General features: G+C 36.2%; 1 protein-coding gene across 2 annotated transcripts in view; it reads left to right on the forward strand.

Moving 5' to 3' along the window:
* The window catches only part of STAM (signal transducing adaptor molecule), a 74029-nt gene that overhangs the window by 17273 nt on the left and 34218 nt on the right, over window positions 1–22538 (forward strand). Inside the window, exons 2-5 of one of the 2 annotated variants that reach the window (XM_023548888.2) lie at window positions 8301–8373; window positions 15047–15122; window positions 15218–15313; window positions 18719–18865. In XM_023548888.2, the coding sequence (XP_023404656.1) occupies window positions 15072–15122; window positions 15218–15313; window positions 18719–18865 (294 nt within the window). In that variant the 5' untranslated portion in view covers window positions 8301–8373; window positions 15047–15071. The remainder of the gene's footprint in view (window positions 1–8300; window positions 8374–15046; window positions 15123–15217; window positions 15314–18718; window positions 18866–22538) is intronic. The other variant, XM_003410562.4, reaches the window with a different exon arrangement.

A 22538-nucleotide genomic window follows, 5' to 3' on the forward strand; every position in this document is an offset into this window, starting at 1 on the left:
CCAGAATGGAAATAATGAGAATGTTCACCTATTGAGAAGTATGTAGCCAATGTCAGTGAACAACTTTTGTAGAAAATAATCATATTTCTATGTACTAGGAATCAAAATTAAAAATAAAATGCCATTTATATTAGCTTCAAAAAAATGATAGCTAGAATATGGGATCTGAATGCTGAAAACTACAAAATGCTAATAAAAGTAATCAGAAGACCTCAGTAAAAGGAGAGGCATACCATAATCAGGTTGAAAAGGCTCAACACAATGAAGATGTCAGTTCTCTCCAAATTGATCTGTAAGTTTAATATGATTCCTATTAAAATCGCAGTAGAATTTTTTAGTGTCTGTAGTCAAGCTGATTCAAAAATTTACATGGAAAGGCAATGGAACTAGAATAGCTGAAACAATTTTTTAAAAAGTTGGAGAAATTTTTAAGAAAATTAATCATTTTATAATTAGTTTATATGGAGAACTTATACAGGTCTGGTTTATGTTATCTGGGAACCTAGTTAGATAGTATGGGATTCTGATGACAGGTTAAGAGTATTGGACAATGTTGTAGGTTGTCAGTAAAGTATTCTAGATACCTGATGTGCATTGGAGAACACAGACATGTAATTGGAGTGAGAGGGGAAAGGGGACAAGTTTTCCTAAGACAAGTTTAGATAGGGTAGGTTGAAGTATAAGGAAGGTAGTGGATTGACATACAGTTCATAAGGTAATTTGTGTACTAGCCAACAGTCTAAGTTACTCAAAAGCTAGCATGCTGTTTTGTTGTAAATTTCAAATTTTATAAAGTGTAGAAATCTGTTTAAGAGGACATATTCAAGGGTAGTGTAGAAAACGTTCAGAAAACTATTTTACTTTCAGAAAGGTGTGTGTGTGTGTGTTTTAAATCAGAATGATTTGTAACCACTAATATATTATTGAATTATTTAGTGTAAAAATAAAATTTTGTATTATTTTGAACCATTTTTCCTTAAGAAAATTATTTTTTAAAAATCCTTTTTGCCCCCCCCCCCCTTTTTTTTTAAGAGTTTTCAGTTTTAGACTTGTGGTAGCTTGGAAAACAATCTCAAATTCTAAGCAGGAAAAAAAAAGTTGTTATTGTGAAATTTTGTTCATTCAGAACTGTGGCCCAGAAATAGAGCTCCAAGTAGTGTTTAAAAAACACTCCTCAATTTTTCCTCTTAACAAGCAAGCAAAAAAACCTTGCTTCCCTGTTCTTTAAGCCACGAGTACATATGTACGTGTATTTGTTTATTTAAAGAAGTACATATGTTTACATAAAATATATCTTTCTATTTTTATTTAAAAGATAGGTAATATATTCACAAGGCTCAAAAATTTAAATAAAAAGGTGAACATTGAAAAGTCTGTCTGCTATTCCTGTTTCCCACGTCCATCACCTTTAGGAAACCACTTTTATTAGCTTCTTTTGTGTCTTTCCGTTGTTTCTTTACTGAAATACAAATATATCTTTTCCCCCATTCTTACAAAAGGAGTTACATATTATATGTACTTCTGTATTTGTAATTTTTCCTAAATATATCCCGTGGATCTTAGAAATGTATTTCTTTTAATATCCATTAGTATTACGATGATTGTTAAGTTGACAACTTTAGTAATCATTTCTAGTTTAGCATCAATTTTGACTAGTGGCATGTAGAGTATTTGACATACTTTTATAATTATTTGATAATTTAACAAAATATTTAATAATTTTTAATTGTTGTATCAATCACAGAAAACCTAGTAGATGTAACCCCTATTTGCTTTATATAAATTATAGGTTTTTCTTTTAAGCCTGAAGTGTTTGAATATGCTGGACTTAACTTTAAAAATATGTCTAGAAAATTTTTTCTGACTTCTCAAGATATTCACATGATTTTTAGTGTGCAGTTCCAGTGTATGAGTAAGTACAAAAGAATGCTCAGCCAGTTAGGTCATATGATGGGCTGAACAGCCTCTGTTTGTTTAGAAATCAACAGAACATTCAGAATGATAGTGGTAGTTTTCTTTAACATATCTTCACGTAATAAATAGCTTTTCCCTCTTAGTTTTTATTGATTTATGTTATATGTAAAAATAGATTGTGAAAGGTCAGTATTTACAATAACAAATTAAAATTTTATAATTGTTCTCTAGATTAATTTGGCTATTCTCTGAAGAAGAATTGTTAGTTGCCGTCAAGTTGGCTCCAACTCCTGACAACCTTATGTATAACAGAATGAAATTTTGCTCGATCTTAAGAGTAAGAGTCAGTATTTATTGATTGGTTATTATTTACCAGGTCCAGTTTAAGTGCTTTATAAACATCTTTTACTTAATCATCACAACAGCTGTAGGTACTGTTGATTTTCCCATTTTGCAAATGAGAAATCTGATTCATGTTTAGGATTCTTTAAGGAAAGGAACCGTGGGTGGCGCAAGCAGTTTGCGATTGGCCTGTAACCTAAAGGTTGACAGTTCAAACCCACCTAGTGGCACTTCAGGAGAAAGGCCTGGCGACCTGCTTACTTGAAGATTACAGCCAAAAAAAAACCCTGTGGAGTAGTTCTTCCTGTACACACAGGCTTGTCATGAGTTGGGGACTGACTTAACAGCAGCCAACAATAATGTAAGGAAACGTAATTCCCATCTTACAGATGAGCTCTGTCAGACTTCAAATCCTGCATATACTTTCTCTACTGTATCACGTTACCTTTTTTGTCTAGCAGTAGTTCTCAACTCAGGTGGTATTACTTGGTTAGGTATGATTTTTGTTGTCACACTAACTGAGGGTTACTAGTGACATTGAGTAGACAGGGACCCAGATACAACATGCTGAACAGTCTTACACTACAAAGACTTTATATCTGCCCTGAACACCTAGTAGTGTACCTATATAGAAACTTACTGCTAGTGTCTTTCTACTTTTCCTGTCCCACTTCATGGGTGATTAGAGGTTAATTGTGCAAGCGTATTTATTAGTTGTGCTTTATTTTTTAATTATTATTGTTTTACCATTTTTCTTTTATATTTGGAGTACACTCAGAAAATGTCTTTTTATTCTGTCATGCCTGTGAAGGGGATGAAAAAGAGGTGGTATTCTCATTTTGAAAAACTGATCTAAATGTTATTAATTTAGCATTACTTAAGTATCTGAACACCTTTTTATCACGCTTAAACCTAGTTTATATGATATTAAAGTACTTTCCAAATGAAATATAAAGATGGGACATATTTGAAATAAGAGACTTCAAAAAGTTTTATAAAGCATAAGATGTCATAAATATTGACTCTTTTATCCAACAATATTATTAAATGTTCTTGCTTTCTGTTTTTATTCTCTCATTAATGGAAAGATCTCTCAGGTAATCTCACTATCTGATTGGAACCTAATGCTGAGCTGTCTGTATCATAACTGTACAAAAGCATACCTAGAAGCGGATGGGGTTGCATCGAGTCGGCTCCAACTCATTGCGACCCCCTGTGTGCAGAGTAGAAATTCTCCACAGGGTTCTCTTGGCTGTAATCTTTATGGAAACTGATCAACAGGCCTTTCTCCTGTGGTGCTGGGTGGGTTTGAATAGCCAGCCTTTAGGTTAGCAGCCAAGCACAAACCACTTGCACCATCCATGGGCCTCCTATAAGTAGACAGAAGTCTATATATAATTCAGTGACATTTTTTGAAATTTACTCAGGACCATTCAAAGAAATTTGAAATTTTATTATTCTTTAGAAGGGGAATGCAGGAAGGCAAAATTACTAGTTTTAGTTTACCTTGATCCTCTAACTGTAGAATTGATCTGCATCATAGGCATGTTTAACTTAGTGGATTTAAATGTATATATATATTTTTGTCCCTCAAGATTTTTTCCCTTAAAAAAAACTAAATGGCAGTCCATTTAGTGAGCTCATGTGTGCTGTTTTCACAGTTTACAGTTTCTACTTTTATGTTATGAATACCTAATTACACTGAGTGTAATTTTTCTTAGAGTGTGTATATTTTGTACTACATAGTCCTATGTGCAAGCCAACTTCTTCAACTGATGCTCAAAGTAGCAGTTATGCTTTGATAGTTGAAGAAAAGTCAGCTGTACTGAACGTGTTTGAGAGATAGCTTAATATGTTCTCCAGCAAATAACTTGGGAATCAGGGAAAACTGATTAACCGCAGTTTCTGCCTTACACCCTGACTTTGAAAAACTAACCCTAGGAAATATTGCTATTCGATGATTTTTGCAATAGCATGATTTATGCTGTGGTCATCTATCAAATGATAAGTTAAAAGAAACAGTTGTTTTTGGATTGGAAAACAGGGAAGGTAAGAGATAATTCTTCTTTCCTTGTCCTTGACCCTATTCTTGGCCCCTATCTTTTTCTTTTCCCATCTCAAGATAAGGAAACGAGAGGATATGCCTTACAAAACGTTTAAAAATACTAAAATGGGGCCTTGAAGTTTTTTGAGAGAAAGAATCGAATACCCTTAGTATTAGGGGATCTTCTCTCATTAAGATTGTTGTTGTTGTGGTTAGGTGCCTTCGAGTTGATTTTCGACTCACAGCGACCCTGTGTGGCAGCGTTTTCTTGGCTGTAATCTTTATGGAAGCAGATTGTCAGGTCTTTCTCCTGTGGAGCAACTGGGTGAGTTTGAAATGCCAGCCTTTCCATTAGCAATTGAGCACTTAACTAATGTGCCCCGAGGGCTCCTTTCTGTTAAGATTATAGCCAAGAAAACCCTGTGGAGCAGTTCTACTCTGTAACACATGGGGTTACCATGATTTGGAATTGACTCAGTGACAGCTAAGCAGGACGACAGTATTAGGTGATGAAACCATTGGTAGACTTTATTTTAGTGTATATTTAAAAAAAACACTTGCCGTTTACTGCCATCTGCCTCTTTCCTCCCATCCTTCTCTCCTCCCAGCACTACTTATTGTGTATTTTTCCCCTTGTTACAGTCTTATACTTCTGAGAAGTAAATTTTATGAAAGCATGTATATTTTCCAGTTAGAAAACAAACTCCAGGGAACATATGTAGAAGTTGATAATGAACTTTGTAATCAAAATTATTCAGTTATTCTCAATAGTAATTCATGTCCAACAGTGAGAAGTGTGTTTTTCATATTTAGCTCAGTGACTTATTAAGCATCTGCCATGTTGAAGGCACTATTTTAGGCACTATTCAGAATGAAAATGTTTTAACATTAGTCACCAGAGAGCAACAGTAGTTGCTAAATAATACTTTCTCTCAAATTTCAAAGGTCATGGATAGGAAATGGGGAGCCAAAGATGAGCAATGTAGGCCTGAACCCTGCTTTTAGGAGTCTTCAAGACAGGGAGATACACAGTTCCACACACACACACACAACTGAACAGAGGTGATTAGTGCAGAAGCTTTATCATGTGGTGGTTAAGAGCACAGATTCTTGGGCCAAACTGTCTGCATCAACCACAAAGTAGTGCTCCGTAGGTGTTAAACTGCTATTTTACACTTATTGTCTGACACATTTAGTTAGATATTTAAGTCTGCAGCTGTAATACCAAAGATTCTGAGCTCAGCTTGATGTAGGGGAGCAGTTGAGGGACAGTGTGATTGTGTCAGAAAAAGCTTCTCAGTCGAAGCAGTGTTTAAGCTGTGATTTGTAAGATGAGTAAGCTTTTACTGCGTAAAGCAGGGTGGGAGAGAACTAGAGACAGGAGCATGCTGGAGAGGTTGGAGGCCAGAGAACAAAGTGCTTTTGAGGAAAGTGATCTGTGATGAAATTCATGAAACGACTTTGTACACTTGATTCTTTTTCTAATTTGTGTTCATAAACATGAAGCTGATTTGTTGTACATATTATAATTACATTTTATTTTTAAATAAAGGTGAAAAGAAAACCCAAACAATTCTAAACAATACAATTTAGTACCCTTCAAAGCTAACAATTGTTAGCACACTTTGTTAGAAGCTATTCTAGTTATCTATTGCTACGTAGCAAACCATTCTAAAATTTAGTGCCTTTAATGGCAAGTTATTATCTTATATAGTTTATGAGTTAATAACTGGACAGCTCTTGCATGGAGTCTCTCATGAAGTGGCAGTCAGATAGTGGCTGGGGTTGGAGTCATGGAATGAATGCTCAACATGGCTGGCATTGGATGCTGGCAGTCAGCTGAGCTCTCAGCTGGGGTGTTCGACTGGAACACTTTCACGTGGCCTCTGCCTGTAGCTTTAGTTTCTCACAGAATAATGGCTGGTATGCATCCTAAGAGCAGGTGCCCCAAGAAGCCCATGTGGTCTCTACATGGCTTTATACGAACTATAGTCTTGAAAGCCTGAAATATCACTTCACTTTTTTTACATTCTCTTAGTCACATGAGTCACTGAGATCAGCCCAGATTCAGGGAGATGGTTATTAAATTTGATGGAGAAGTGGCAGGGGCACATGGAAGAGCATGTGGGAAGAGAGCTATTGTTGTGGTTATCTTTGCAATACATAATCTGCCACAGAGGCCTATTAGGTATATGAGTGAATCTATTCATTCTGTTTTGACATCAACTATTATGGGTATCTCTTTGTGGGTGCCGTCTTTGACACATACCAGCTAACTCTTAATCTAAATGGCCTTTCTGAAATCAACTGTGTAAATGCTGTACTTCTTCCTGAGACCCTTACTGCCAGAGCTAGGTCAGATTTCACAAATTAAAAGGCACAGTCTTCCAGACTGCCAAGTCTGCTCAAGACTTCAGATGCTGGCTGCAAACTTAGGAGTCCCCACGATACAGTCACTTCTTACCTGTGGGCTGCAAATTTGGAGTTTCCTTCTACCCAATTAGGATGCCAGCCATAAGCTTTGAGTCCCCAGGCTCTCCATACTTCTGACCTGCTAACTATAAATTCATGGATTCCCATTAACTCCCTGTGGTTCAGTAATTTGCTAGTATGACTCATAGAACTCAGGAGAGTACTGCATTTATGATTTCAGTTTTATTCTAGGAAAACGGATACAAATAAAGAGACACATTGGGTAAGGTCTGGGAGGGATCCCAAAGCGGAACTTTCATGTCTCAAAGGGTGCAACCCCCCCCACCCCTACCCCCTGTGCATTAATATCTAACATTAATCAGGAAGCTCATGGAGCTTCCAGGTCTAGCAGTTTTATACTGGGGTCTTCATATGTAGACATGACAGATTGAATCATTGCCATGTGGTTGAACTAAATCTCCAGCCCCTCAGTTTGGGCTGATATGAACCGATGGGGCTTTCTGGCTAGCCAGCCCCTACTCTAGAGATACCATTAACACAAACCCTCAGATGTGGTCTGGAGCTGTCATGGATAACGAAGACTCCAGTCACTGGGGAAATTACAAGGTTTAAGAGGAGCCAAGGATAAAGACCATATTCTTTGGGTAAAGTTTATGGTAAATCCACAGTCTATAAATATTTAATCAGAACTGAACTTGAAAGCAAAACAGTGAAATTCATCATTAGAACACACTACCAAACCAAACCAAACCCATTGCCATCGAGTTGATCCTGACTCATAGTGACGCTATAGGATAGAGTAGAACTGCCCCATAGGGTTTCCAAGGAGCAGCTGGTGGATTCATACCCAACCCCAAAACCCACTGCCATTGAATTCATACTGCTGGTCTTTTGGTTAGCAGCCAAATGCTTAACCATGGTGCCACCAGGTCCCCAAATAGAATAGATTCCTAATAAATAAAATAGCAAATCCCATTTTTGATACTTGAGACACGTAGTCCTTGAAAACTTGAATGGCAAAATGTGATGTAGGGATTTCTTTATTTCCCTTAACTAATATTTATGGCTCTTTACATAGAAAAATATTGTTCTTTGGTGAGAAAGATCTACAAGTATGTACATATTTGTAAATATAAACAGCTAACACATAAGCTATCTTAATTGGTTTGGAAGTCATGAAGATTTGATTTCATGGTGACCTTTTGTGGTTTTGTTCTATACAGATGACCCGATAATAAAATTTTTACTTTATAAAAGTTCATAAAAACAAAGATAATGGCATTTTCTGAAACTCATGGTTTTAAATATGACATCGTGGTTTATGTAAAAGTTGGACAAACCAAGTATAGTTCACATAACAGCTGTAACTTATACCAGGTACATGTTTAACTTGTATTTAAAAGTACCAGGCTAGACCATAAATTCCAGGAAGCTGGATCACTATCCTCTCAGTCACTGCTTTATTCCTAAAATCTTTTATAGTACTTATTGCCTAGAAGGTAACTAATAAATATTACTTAATGAAAGTTATGACTTTATTTACTGCCTGTTGAATATTTTTTCACAGTGCCGTTGTAATTTGTATGGAGAAGGTGATTCACCCTGCTGTTATTGCTTACCGAATTGGATTTATCATAAGGGTTGGTATCCTTTAGCACTGATATATACATATAACACTGTATGTGGTGGAATCTCACTTTCTCAGTACCTTTGATAAGATGAATGAGCAAGAATGAAAATTTTCTAAAATTTCTAGATCAACAGAGTTACTACGGATAAAATTTATTTAAAAAAACTATCTCTTCCAGATTTACCTTGAGTTTCATGTTCAACGAAATCTGTATTTTGTATGTGAAGTTGGGAAATGCTTAATTGCAAAAGAAAGCACAATGACATGGCCTTGTTTGTGTCTTAAGGTTAAGGAGGGTTCACGTCTTAATTCTCACTTACTTCCAAGTATGAGGTAGCTTGTTTTATATAATAATTATGGCATCATAGAAAGCAAATGGGTGAGAATGATGGGAGAGGAATGGGAATAGAGAGGATTACATAGATAAGAGCACCCTCTGAAGGCTATGTGTCATTTTCTTGGAAGCATACAGTATAGTCTGTTGAGGTAGATTGAATAACAGAATTTTGATGCTTTAGTTTATCAGAGCTGACATATTCAAAGAGAGCTATGTACGTTCCTGAGAAGTCTGTCTTTTGTCTGGTCTACGATCTGAGAAAAAGATGTTAGAAGCCAAAATTGTATAAAAGTGCTGTTCCTTTTTTCCCTCTTTTTTGTGAACTACATGACTCACATTTATGCATAAAAAAGTGATTTTTGGATGACCATACATTCCCATATCATCCATAAGATTTTCATTGGCTGATTATTGGAAGTGGATCTCTAGGCCTGTCTTCCTAGTCTGTGTTATTCTGGAAGATCTGCTGAAACCTGTCTACCATGGATGACCCTGCTAGTATTTGAAATACTGATAGCATAGCTTCCAGCATGATAGCAACATGTAAGCCACCACAGTATGACAAACTGACAGAACAGTGTGTGTGTGGACCATAACAAATTATGAATAACGTTATGGAGAATGGCAATTCCAAAACACTTAGTTGTGCTCATGCAGAGCCTGTACATGGATCAAGAGGCATTCGTTCTAACAACAAGGAGATACTGCATGGTTTAGGATTAGAAGAGGTGTGTGGCAGGGTTGTTCCCGTTCACTTTATTTATTCCGTCTGTATGCTGAACACATAATCTGAGAAGCTACAATATATGAAAAAGAATGCTTCAGGATTGGAGGAACATTAACAACCTGTGATAATGTGGATGACACAACCTTGCTTGCCAAAAATGAAGACTTAAAGCACTTACTGATGAAAATTAAAAACTACAGTCTTCGGTGGGATTGAAGAAAGCGAAAATCCTCACAACTGGACCAATAAACAGCATTATGATGAATGAAAAAGAAATTGAAGTTATCAATGATTTCATTCTACTTGGATCAATAGTCTGCGTCAGTGGAAGCAGCAGTCAAGAAGTTGAACTACATATATCGCATTGGGCAAATCTGCTGCAAGTTTTTAAAGTTTTAAAAAGCAAAGGTGTCATTTTGCTGACTAAGCCTGACCCAAGGCATGGTCTTTTCAATTGCCTCATACGAAAGGTGGATAATGAAAAAGGATGCCAGAAGAATAATTGATACATTCGAACTGGTGTTGTCAAAGAATATTGACTATACCATGGACTGCCAGAAGAATGAACAAATCAAATTTCGAAGAAATACAACCAGAATGCTCCTTAGAAGCAAGGATAACAAGACTTTGGCTTTATTACTTTGCATATGTCATCAGGAAAGAGCAATTGCTGGAAAAGGACATCATGGTTGGTAAAGTAGAGGGTCAGTGAGAAGGAGGGAGACCTTCAGTGGGATGAATTGATACAGTGGTTGCAACAATGGGCTCAGACATAGCAATGATTGCAAAGATGGCATACGACTGGCAATGTTTTATTCTGTTATACATAAAGTAGCTCTCTCTGAGTTGGAACAGACTTCATTGCACCTTTTGTGATTTTGTTTTATACAGATGACCTGATTATAAAGTTTTTACTTTATGAAAATTCGTAAAAACAAAAGTAAAAGTAATGGCATTTTCTGAAATTTAAGGTTTTAAAAATGATACTGTGGTTTACATAAAAGTAGGACAAACTAAGTGAAGTTAATGCAACAACTATAACTTATACCACATATTGAGAGGTGTGTGTTGAAGCTTCAATAGAGCGTGTTTATCCTTTCAGTTTGATGTTTTCCCTTATATATTTTGAAGTTACTTTGTTAGGTGCATACACATTTGGAATTGTTATTGCAGGGTGATGAATTACTTAGTATGGCCTTTCTCGCCAGGGTCTTATAACTCCCACTCAGGTGACTGGGTGGGGCTGTGCAGATAAGATAATTGTGGCCCACCAAGGGGATCTGTCAGTTTTGCCTTAAAAGAGAGCCAATTCTAGAGCAGAGAAGAGGATCCTGTCACCACCAAGGAATAACAGACAGGAGCTGAGAGCATGTCCTTTGGACCCAGGATCCCTGTGCTAAGAAGCTCCTGGAATCAGGAGAAAGAAAGCGAGCTGTATCCTTGAAGATGGTGAGAAGCGGTGACAGGAGAGACCTGACAGCAGAGACCTGTCAGTAGGAGATGGTGTGGCGGACTTTCCGGCCCATGGAAAGAGAAAGCTGAGTGCCTTTGAGCAGAGGCAGAGGGCCAAGGAGATGCTTTCCTGTGAGCACAGCTGGGGAGAGGTCGTCCTGATGACAGAACTGTATCCTGAGTGTTCCTGAGCCTGAATTGTAACTATTACTTCCCTTAAAATAAACCCCATACCCGTGAGTATGGTCTTTGAGTTCTTTGTGGCCATTGCAATGCATTCTTTAACGCAGCAGAGAAGTAGAGAGTGCTGTGTGAGGGATGGTTGCTGTCAGAAGGTAAAGATGGTGGAGAGAAGAGGCATGTCTGACCCCACCTTGTAGGAATCAGCTCTGGGCTGTTAGTCTTTGTTCTCCTTCCCCCTTGTAAAGTTAGGGGAGGTCAGACACTGCCCCTGAGCCATTGTTACAGTTATGTTTTCTTGGAAAAATGACCTGCTCATCATTATGTAATATTCCTCTTAATCTCTGTTAGTATTCCTTGTTCTGAATACTACCAAATGCCATTCTCACTTTCTTTTTGTAAATGTTTATATAGTGCATGTGTTTTTCCTCTTGTTACTTTTAACCCCTCGGCATTTTTATTTATAAATCAAGTTTTTCTTTATAAATATCTTATCCATCATAATTGGGTCCTGCTTTTCTTTTAATCCAATCTGACAGTCCCTGACTTTTAAGTGGAATGTTTAGACCATTTACATTTAATGTAATTATTGTTATAACTGGATTTAAAGCTACCATTTTGCTAGTAGTTTTCAATGTTTAATCTGTTCTTTATCTCTAATTTTGACTTATAACCCATGCTTCAAGGAAGAAATCACAAGAGTGATTGAAAAGTATTTTGAATGGAATGAAAATGAAAATACAGCATATCAAAACTTGTGTGATGCAGTTATATACCAGTGCTTGGAGATAAATTTACAACATTAAATGCTTATAGTAGAAAGAAAAATCTTAAATCAATGATTGAAGTTTCCACCTTAAGAAACAAGAATAATAACTGAAAGCAAGGAAATGATAAAGAGCAGAAATCTATGAAACTGAGAAAAGAAAAACAGTAGCGAAAATCAGTGAAACTAGGATTTGGTTCTTTGACAAAAATCAAGTGAGATTTATCCCAGGAATGCAGGCTGATTCAACATTGAAAAATTAATGAGTGTAATAAAAACTTTCATGAAACTATGACTAAAAGGAAATTTTCTCAACTTAGCCCTATATTTAACCTCATGGTAATTGTTTGGTAGAATTTACCAGTGAAATAGTGAAATCATCTGGACCCGGAGGTTTTTTGTTGGAACCCTTTTTATGACTCTAGCTAAATATATATACCAAAACCGAAGATGTTACAAGAAAACTATGGACCAGTTACGTATGTAGATATAAAAATCTTCAACAAGATTCTAGCAAATTATATCCAATAATACATTTAAAAAAAAATTTATGACTAAATGGGGTTCTTTAGAATTTGGGGCTTTTTCAGCTATCTTTCTGTTACTCATGTATAGTCTAATTCTATCATGGTTCAGCAACTTACCATGTGTAATTTTCATTAAAAAATCATTAAAAAAATTTTTTTAATGGCCCAAATTAAAGTGTATCTTGGTGAATATTCCATGTGCACTGGAAAAAAAAATTTTTTTTATTTGCTGTTGTAAGGTGGAGTATTCTATAAATGTCAGTTAAGTCAAGTTGGTTCATAGTTGTTCAGTTTTTTTTATATTCTTATTGATTTTCTGTCTACTTATTTTATCAATTTCTGAGAAAGGAGTGAATCTCCAGTGATGGTTATGGATTAGTGTTATGTCACTTCAGTTGCATTTGTTTTTGCTTCATGAATTTTGAAGCCCCATTGTTAGATTCATACACATTTAGGGTTGTTATGTTTCCTTGGAGAATTGACTCCATTTGTTAATATGTAATGTTCTTCTTTATCCTTGCTAATATTACTTGTTCTAAAGAATATTTAGTCTGATATTGGTATAGCTACTTCAGCTTTCTTATAGTATTTCCATGATATATCTTTTTTTTCCATTCTTTTACTTTTAACCTAAACATATTTTTGTATTTGGAATGGGTTTCTTGTAGATAGCATGTAGTTGGGTCTTGCTTTTTATCCAGTCTAGCAATCTCAAGTTTTTAATTGGTGTGTTTAGACACTTTACATTTAATATAATTATTGATATGGTTGGATTAAAATCTGCTATCTTGCTAGCTGATTTCTATTTGATTCCTCTGTTTTTTGGTTTATTTATCTTTGTCTTTTTATGGACCTACTTCATATTTGTTATTATTCTGTTACCTCCACTAAAGGCTTATTATTTATATCTCTTAAAAATATTTTTAGTGGTTGCTCTGTGTGGGTTTTTTTTTTTTTTTGTCTTTTTTCACTGGGTGGGTTCTGTGTGGGTCTTTTTTTTTTTTTGTCTTTAACCCTATTGGGGTAGTGGTTAAGAGCTATGGCTGCTAACCAAAAGGTCAGCAGTTTGAATCCACCAGGAAACTGTATAGGGCAGTTCTGCTCTGTCCTGTAGGGTTGTTATGAGTTGGAATCAACTTGATGGCAGTGAGTCTGGAGTTTTGTTTTTCTCTCTGTACTTCAATTTGGGTTGTATCAGCATGCTTACAGATTTACTGGTCTTGTCTTATCTGGTATTAATACCATCCAGCGATTATTCATTTTAGATATATTTTTCATCTCTAGAAATTCCATTTAGTTCTTTTTTATTTAACATTTCTTTTTCCGTTAGGTTGATGTTGAACATACTTTTAATAACTTATATAAAATCCTTAACTGATTTCATCGTCTGTCATTCATTCTCTGTTGACTGAATTTTCACCTGTTACATATTTTCCCACTTCTAATGTCTGGTAATTTTTGACTGAATACTTGATATTATAGATACTGATTTTACATTCTTGAGTACCAGGTTTTGCTGTATTTCTTTTAAAACTGATGAGCTTTATTCTGGCAAATGTTATGTTTGGATAAACCTTGTCCTTTCTTGGCTTGTTTTTAAACTGTTGTAGCGTGGATTTGAGTAGACTGTAGGCCAGGAATAGTTAAACCCCATTACTGAGGCCTAACCCTCTTGATATATCCACTGGATTCTCTGTATATTCAACAAGGACTTTCCATTTTGCCCTGAGCTCTGACAACAGTGTGAGCCCTAGGAACTTTTCTCCTTATAGTTCTCAGTCACTCCAGTCTCATGAAGTTTTTAACCTATATTTGGGTAGCTTTTTCAGCAGCGGAAACTCTGGTGGTGTAGTGGTTAAGTGCTACGGCTGCAAACCAAAGGGTTGGCAGTTCAAATCCGCCAGGTGCTCCTTGGAAACTCTATGGGGCGGTTCTGCTCTGGCCTAGAGGGTCGCTATGAGTCGGAATCAACTCGACGGCACTGGGTTTGGGTTTTTTTTGGTTATTCAGCAGCAGACTGAAGGTGACCCTTGTGCATTTATCTTGAACTCCTTTTTTGTATAGGCCTCTCTACTTTGCCCTGCAAATTCTAGCTCCCTTAAAAAAACTTAGCCCTCTTTAATTTTGATTTCTGTCTCCTCAACTCAGTGCCCTTCTTGGAGCCATATTTCCTGTACTGAGATTCGGAAACTGCCTCTAGGCAGAAAGCCTGTGCTGAGTTCTAGAAAGTGCCTCTAGGCAGGAATTTGGGGCAGAGGTCATCATTTGTTTTCTTTCCTAGGACTAATCATTCTGTACTGCCTGTGGCCCAATGTTCCAAAACAGTTATGTGTTTTAAACATATATTTCCAATTTTCTAATTATTTACAACAGGAGTATAAGTCTAGTTGCTTTTATTCTGTCATGGCTAGGAATGGAAGTCTTGCTGACCATTTTATTTTCAAAACTTTTTTCCATGCAGCGTTAGCATGAAATGCTCATCTATGAATACTAGATAAGCCTGTTAATTCTGGTTGAAAATTTTAAAGGAACTAGTTCATATACAGTTTTTAAAATGTATCATTGATAAAAATTTCACTCTCTGCTATGCCATAATTCTCCCTTTTGTCATGTAGTCTGTTGCCTACTACAGGTAAGGAAACAAAACAGAGCTAGATGTAATACTAATTGATTGTTCTAATTCTCAATTTTTAGACCTAAAGACTGTCTTCGGTCTATTATGAGGAGGGTGAACCATAAAGATCCTCATGTTGCTATGCAAGCTTTGACTGTAAGTGGTTTCCTTTTAAGTTTTACTACAGAATTATCTGCCGAAATTGAGCTTTATTTTTCATTAACTCTCAACTTTTAATTTTATGCTTTTAGCTTCTGGGAGCATGTGTATCAAACTGTGGCAAAATTTTTCATTTAGAAGTGTGTTCAAGAGATTTTGCTAGTGAAGTAAGCAACGTATTAAATAAGGTAAGGAACATTATTTCCAGAATGAATTAAGGCAGTCTTCTACCTTCGTGTATTTTGTCAAAGTCTACATTTTAAATCGCGAAAGACTGCTTGCTGTTGCTTCGTGTCACTGAGTCAGTTCTGACTCATAATGAGCTTGTAAAATGGAGTAGAACTAACTGCTCCATAGGGTTTTTCTAGGCTAAAATCTTTACGGGAGCAGATCGCCAACCTTTATCTCCTGTGATGGGGCTGGTAGGTTTGAACGACTAGCCTTTTGATTAGCAGCTGAATGCTTACCAAGGCTCCTTCATGAAGGATTAGTCTGTACTTTTTTTTTTTTTTTTTTACCTTTTCTAGGCCCTGGCTATTCAATATGTAAGTAAGTGTTCCGTTTTGCTGACCCAAAACCGCTGTTGTCAAGTTGATTCCTACTCATAGCCACCCTATAAGACAGAGAAGACCTGCCCCATAGGGTTTCCAAGGCTGTAATCTTTAGGGAAGCAGACTGCCACGTCTTTCTCTTATGAAGCACCTGGTAGGTTAGAACTGCAAACATTTTGGTTAGCAGTCAAGCATTTGTGCCACCAGGCATACGGTGCTACCAGGGCTCCTCCCCGTTTTGCTGAAGAGACTAGAAATTCACATAACTTTGAGAATTGCTTATTTTCAAGCCACGTTAGGGCATTTTTCACTCTTTTTTCCTCCCTGTTTTGCTGAAGAGACTAGAAATTCACATAACTTTGAGAATTGCTTATTTTCAAGCCACATTAGAGTATATTTCACCTCTTTTTTCACTAAAAAAAGAAAACGTGTATTTCTCTATCTGCTTTAATACCAGTATATCTTAGGTACAGTTTTTATAAGCACATTAGTAGTCATAGAGGTATTTTCCTAATGTAGAATCCTTTAGAAATTATGTATGTCACCGTTAGTTTTTATCTTGAGATGAGCATGGCCGCTGCCTTGACCATCATAGAAATTTAATAGTACACTCTCTAGTAGATATTTGTACCATCTTTGTACCCATTCTGAAGAATCCCAACAGAATGTGGAAATTATCAAACAATATAGTTAATACACACAGAGTAAAATTTTGTTGAAGATCATTCAAAAGCAGTTGTAGCAGTACGTCGACAGGGAACTGCCAGAAATTCACGCTGGGTTCGGAGAAGTACATGAAACAAGGGATAACATTGCTGAGGTCAGATAGATCATGGCTGAAAGCAAAGGCATCTAACTGTGTGGATCATAAGAAATTATGGATAACATTGCAAAAATGGGAATTCTAGAACACTTAATTGTGCTCAGGAGGAACCTGTACATAGACCAAGAGGCAGTCATTCAAACAGAACAAGGGGATACTGTGTTGTTTAAAATCAGGAAAGGTGTGTGTCAGGGTTGTATCCTTTCACCATACTTATTCCATTTGTATGCTGAGCAAGTACTCCAAGAAGCTATATGAAGAAGAACGTGCCATCAGGATTGGAGGAAGACTCGTTAACGACCTGTGATATACAGATGACACAACCTTGCTTACTGAAAGTAGAGAGGACTCGAAACACTTACTGATGAAGATCAAAGATCACAGCCTTCAGTATGGATTGTATGTCAACTTAAAGAAAACAAAAATCTTCACAACTGGACCAGTAAGCAGCATCATGATAAATGAGAGAAAAGATTGAAGCTGTCAAGGATTTCGTTTTACTTGCCATAGTCAATGCCCATAGAAACGGCAGTCAAGAAATCAAATGACGTATTGCATTGGGCACATGTACTGCAAAAGACCTCTTTAAAGTGTTAAAAAGCAAAGATGTCATTTTGAGGACTGAGGTGCGCCTGACCCAAGCCATGGTGTTCTCAATCACCTAACATGCATGAGGAAAAAAAAAAGAAAGCTGGCAATAAATAAGGAAGACCGAAGAATTGATGCCTTTGAATTATGGTGTTGGCAAAGAATATTGAATATACCATGGACTGCCAGAAGAAGGAACAAATCTGTATTGAAGAAGTACAGCCAGAATGCTCCTTAGAAGCCAGGATGGCGAGACTTCATCTCACATACTTTGGATGTGTTATTAGGAGGAACCAGTCCCTGAAGAAGGACATCATGCTTGGTAAAGGAGAGGGTCATTGAAAAAAGAGGAAGGCCCTCAACAGGATGTATTGACACAGTGACTGCAACAATAAGCTCAAGAATTGCAATGATTGTGAGGATGGCACAGGACCGGGCAGTGTTGCGGTCTATGGTACACGGGGTCGCTATGAGTCAGAACTGACTTGATGGCACCTGACAACAACATAAGACCATCTAGTTAACTGCATTTAGAAAAATAATTAAAATTTTAAAATTTAAGGTAGTAAATAGTATGTGAGCTTTCCCAGTAAAAAATTTGTGCATTCTAAAGGTAATTGTTTTAGACTTCCTTTTTTTTTTAAGAAAAAATTTGAAGTGGAAAAAGAGAAAATGCCTCCTCCTGTTTTTCAGGGGAAATAAGTATTTTCAAGGTTCAGTAGAAAAAAGCAGTTGAAAAGTGTGACAAGAACTTAAAATTCGGTACTTCTTTTCAAATGTTATGGTTACATAATAATTTCTTCCTAATTTCCTTGGATAACTGAATATTCGGTTACACGTACACAGTTTCTACTAATTAAAAAGATTGTTTTAACACCCTGAGTGTCCAGCAAAATGTTCAAGTATTGGAGGATAATAACATTTTCTGTATAACTTAAGCAAAGATGTAGTACACAAATGCGATTATACAGTGGTGTACACAACTATGTTTAAAAACAAGAAAATATATATAGGAGGAAGGAATTCTCTATTTTGCATATGTTTTACAATGAAAATGTTGGCTTTACACGTGAAGGAGGAAATGTTATTTTGAAGAAACGCAGTTCCCAGGATGATTAACTTGCAGTGAACCTCAGACACATCAGGCCTCAGATAATGAAGCAGCTTAGGGAAAACAGCCATTAATGCACATTAAGAGTTAGGAATGAGATATAAAGGAACAATACCATTTATTCTCTCTTTCCAGTTAATTTTTTAATTGGTGCGAAAAAGGTTTTTAGAAATAGTATTTTTCTTTGTCTTCATGATCTACAAAGCTTGCTTAGGTACATAATACTCTGAAAAGTCATGTCTTTATGTTCTTAAAAAAAAATTAATCTGTTTTAATTATGAAGTGAGACTTGTATGGTGGTATCTGCTATTATCTTATGACAGTGTCAAAATAATTTTAGTTTATTTATTGTAACCATCTATGTTTGCTTATTTGTATGTGTTCAGTCTATTAGTAGGGGTAATTTGCAATTTAAAAAGAGATATATAACACTATATCATTTTTATATTTAAAGTGCCTGTTATCAAGTCATTAGACAGGAAATTGATACTTGTTCATTAATTTTTTTTCTATTCCTCAGGGTCATCCTAAAGTATGTGAAAAATTAAAAGCTCTTATGGTTGAATGGACAGATGAATTTAAGAATGATCCCCAGCTTAGTTTAATATCAGCAATGATTAAGAACCTCAAGGAACAAGGAGTTACTTTTCCAGCAGTTGGTTCTCAGGTATTTTGTAAAATTATGTGTGTGTGACTGTTTGTTTCTCTAAAACATTCATGTTTATTTGAATTTTTCCTCCAAACCCAGGTAGTTTTTACTCCTTCAGAGGAATTTTTGTTGATAATAATAATCTTGCATTTGAAGGGACCAGGAAAATACAGTAATGGAAAATTAATGTGTTTCAACCTCTGCTTTCCTGCTGGTTCTCCCTCTTTATAAACTAATTGGTTTAATGTTTGTTTTAGGTTAGTGTTATTACAGTTTTAAAATTTTGTGTACAGTTTTAATAATGTAGGCAATAATTGCTTTATTATATCAAGTAACACTAACAATCTTGTGAAATGCTCTTAATGGTCTAATTTTATATACAGAGAATTACAGCTTAAAAATTAGGAGACTTTTAAAGTTAAAGGATAAGTGTAGAGGGTCTCTTGGCTAGGAAATTAATGAATCCCTGTGTTAAGAATGGGAAGGAGATAGAAGGATCAAGGGGAAGAGGAACACATGAAATACCTTTTTCTTTAATAGCACCTGACTGGTTATTTCCCACAATAGCTATGATTGACTGAAAGGGTTACCTCTCCTCCAGTATATTTATATTCCATAAAAAGGTTATTTACCTAGTGGGATCAATCTCCAATTTATATAATATCGAAAAAAAAAAGCAAGGGATGTATTATTTCTTTTCTCTTCTGGGTAACCATCCCTTAGAATGCTCAGTGACTCCAGGGGGACTACAGTGTGTATGGTCGTTTACCTTCTTTCCTCATACTGTGGATAGGGGCAGAATACAGTGAATGGTGTGAAACCATTAACAGAAAACTCTCAACTGTGGAGGGGCTCAGATTTGGAGTTTTGACCGCTTCATATGTAGACTTTCTTCCCAAGACATTTCCAATATATGTGAGTGCTCTAGAGATGGGAAGACCCAAACACATCTGTGGAGGAAGGAAGGAAGCAAAGGTGATTTTACTTCTTGCTTGAGAAAATTTGGTTCATGAATAGTTTTAGAATGATAAATTTTATCTTTGAGAAGTATTCATTCATAATTAATAGTTTACTACTCAGAATAATTTCTAAAATCTGTATAACTAAGTACTGATTTTGTGCAGAAGAATACAAGATACCTTGTTATCAGTTCCTGACAGCAGAAGCAATGTTTATTTATCAAAGAGTAGACTCACTCCAGACATGCAAAGAGTGTACACGTGCAGCTTCTGTACCCTAAGAACCTACTCTAGAATTTCGTTACGCAAAGTGTGGTTGATTGCTCAACATCTTTGGCATCACCTGGACACTTGTTAGGGAGGCAGCGTCTCAGGTGGTACTCCAGACCTATGGATTCATTCTATTTTAACAAGATTCCCAGGTGGTTTTGTATGTTCATTCAAGTTTGCTTGAGTACAACTTTCCATGCAAAAGAACATTGCATTTCAGTCCTCAAAAGGAATTACTCTCATAAGAAAAGGAAGAATAATTCATTATTTGTTATGTAGGTTTGTTTGGTTAACCGAGAATCTTAGATAGCTGTATGAAAAACTTTAGGGATCCTCTAATCTAATCCCCTCATTTTACAGATGAGGAAACTGAGACCCAGAATGGTTAAGTGACTTGCCCAGGGCCACAGCTAGTAGTTGACAGAGCTGGAACTAGGACACAGGCATCCTGACTCTCAGTCCAGTGTTCTTTCCACTACACCATCCTGCCTTCTGTTTGATGTAGAGGTTAGTGGATATGTGTCTGTCCGGACTAGGCTTTAAGGACAAGAAGTGGAGTGAACACTGGCAAGAGCATTTACTTATTGATTGGTATAGAAATTAGATTACTTTCTTGTTCAAAAGATTTAAGACATAGGAGAGGGATAGTAAAAATTAAGTTACTTTTCTTCTTTTGAGCTAGGTGTTATATGTAAAAGCTAATTTTATTATGGTTGCTATTTTTCAGCTACAAGAAGTGTATAAAATGTAGTAGGTAAAGTAAAATTTGATGAGGTAGAATTTTTTTAGTGTTTTGTGACAAACATCCCTGAAAAAATTCGTGTAAAGAGCTCTGTGTTTTGTGAAAAAATAAATCATCTAGGTTCACCTGCGGAACTGCTAGATTTTAAAGCCACGTAGTTACCTCAGTCATTGCTACATTTTAATCAGATGAGATTTTTGTCAGAACATGCTTAACGAAAAAAAACCTTAAAATAGAAATATTTTTCTAAGTATGTATTTTAAATGAAAGTATGGAAGGAAATAATGTGAAAACACTAACTCATGCCTCTGCGATTCTGTTAGCACTAACTGCTGACAGAGGAGGTAGAACTAATGCTAGCACTGCTACGGGATGTGACTACTTAGTAAAATGAGTACTGTCTACACTTAGAACCTGGCGATAGAAAGGAACTTCAAAATGTGTGCAGTTCAGGAATTCTGGGCTTAATGTAGCATGCTTTTGTACATGCTTCTGGGCTGATTGAGATTCTTTTACAGATCACAGAAGGTCATATCTATATTGTGAAATTCATTAAATTGTGAAAAAAATTTTTTTATATATAAAACAAAAAATGGTGTTTTTGACCAAGTGTACCTTCAATTTTCAGAACTATATGATGATTAAAACGTTACCTAACTAAGTAAGATTAGAACTAGTGATGGATCACGGTTGAGAGTGATTAAAGTTGTATTCTGTTGGATCACCTTTCTTTAGAATGAGCACAAATATGGGTCTCTTCCAGTCGGTTGGTCAGGTAGCTGTCTTCCCAGTTTGTTGGCATAGACAAGTGAGCACCTCCAGCGCTGCATCCGTTTGTTGAAACATCTCAACTGATATTCCATCAGTTCCTGGAACCTTGTTTTTCGCCAGTGCCTTCAGTGCAGCTTGAACTTCTTCCTTTGATACCATCAGTTCTTGATCATATGCTGCCTCCTAAAACGGTTGAACATTGACCAGTTCTTTTTGGTACAGTGACTCTGTATATTCCTTCCATCTTCTTTTGATGCTTGATGGGCTCAAGCATGGCAACGACTGTGAGGATGGTGCAGGACTGGGCGGTGTTTCATTCTGTTGTGCATAGGGTTGCTGTGAGTTAGAACCGACTTGTCAGTGCCTAACAACAATAAAGTTGTATTCAGTGGAATTCAAAGAGCTTTTTCTCATCAGCATTATTTTCACATTATGTCGTATACTAAGTAAAGAATATAGAACTTTATTTTACTCTAATGTTGAGTATTTTGTCTTTCATTCACTCAGCAAAAGTTTATTGATTGCTTGTTATGTTTAGGCTTGTGGCCTCTGCCCTCAAGGAACATACAGTCTGGTTGTGGAGACAGACCTGTAGCCAGATTATAATAGAAACTGAAACCTGATGTCTATTACTTTATGCCAGGCACTGTTCTAAGCACTGTGCATTTGGTAATTTGAATATTTTTTAGAATTCCATTTTTTTAATTGGTTACTCTGGGTATTACATATATATTGTTTGCTTTTTGCAGTCTACTTTGAGTTAATATTATATCACTTATGTAGAATGTCAAAACCTTCCACCTGTATAGGTCCATTTACTGCCCACTCCAACATCCTTTTTGTTGTAGTTGTCATATATATTATATATGTACTTATAAACCCCATGAGACAGTGTTGCATTTTGTTTTAAACCCTGAATGTGTCCTATCTCATCTCATTTTGGAAGTGA

This window comes from Loxodonta africana, chromosome 4 (assembly GCF_030014295.1).
Source record: "Loxodonta africana isolate mLoxAfr1 chromosome 4, mLoxAfr1.hap2, whole genome shotgun sequence".
NCBI classification, from domain to species: domain Eukaryota; kingdom Metazoa; phylum Chordata; class Mammalia; order Proboscidea; family Elephantidae; genus Loxodonta; species Loxodonta africana.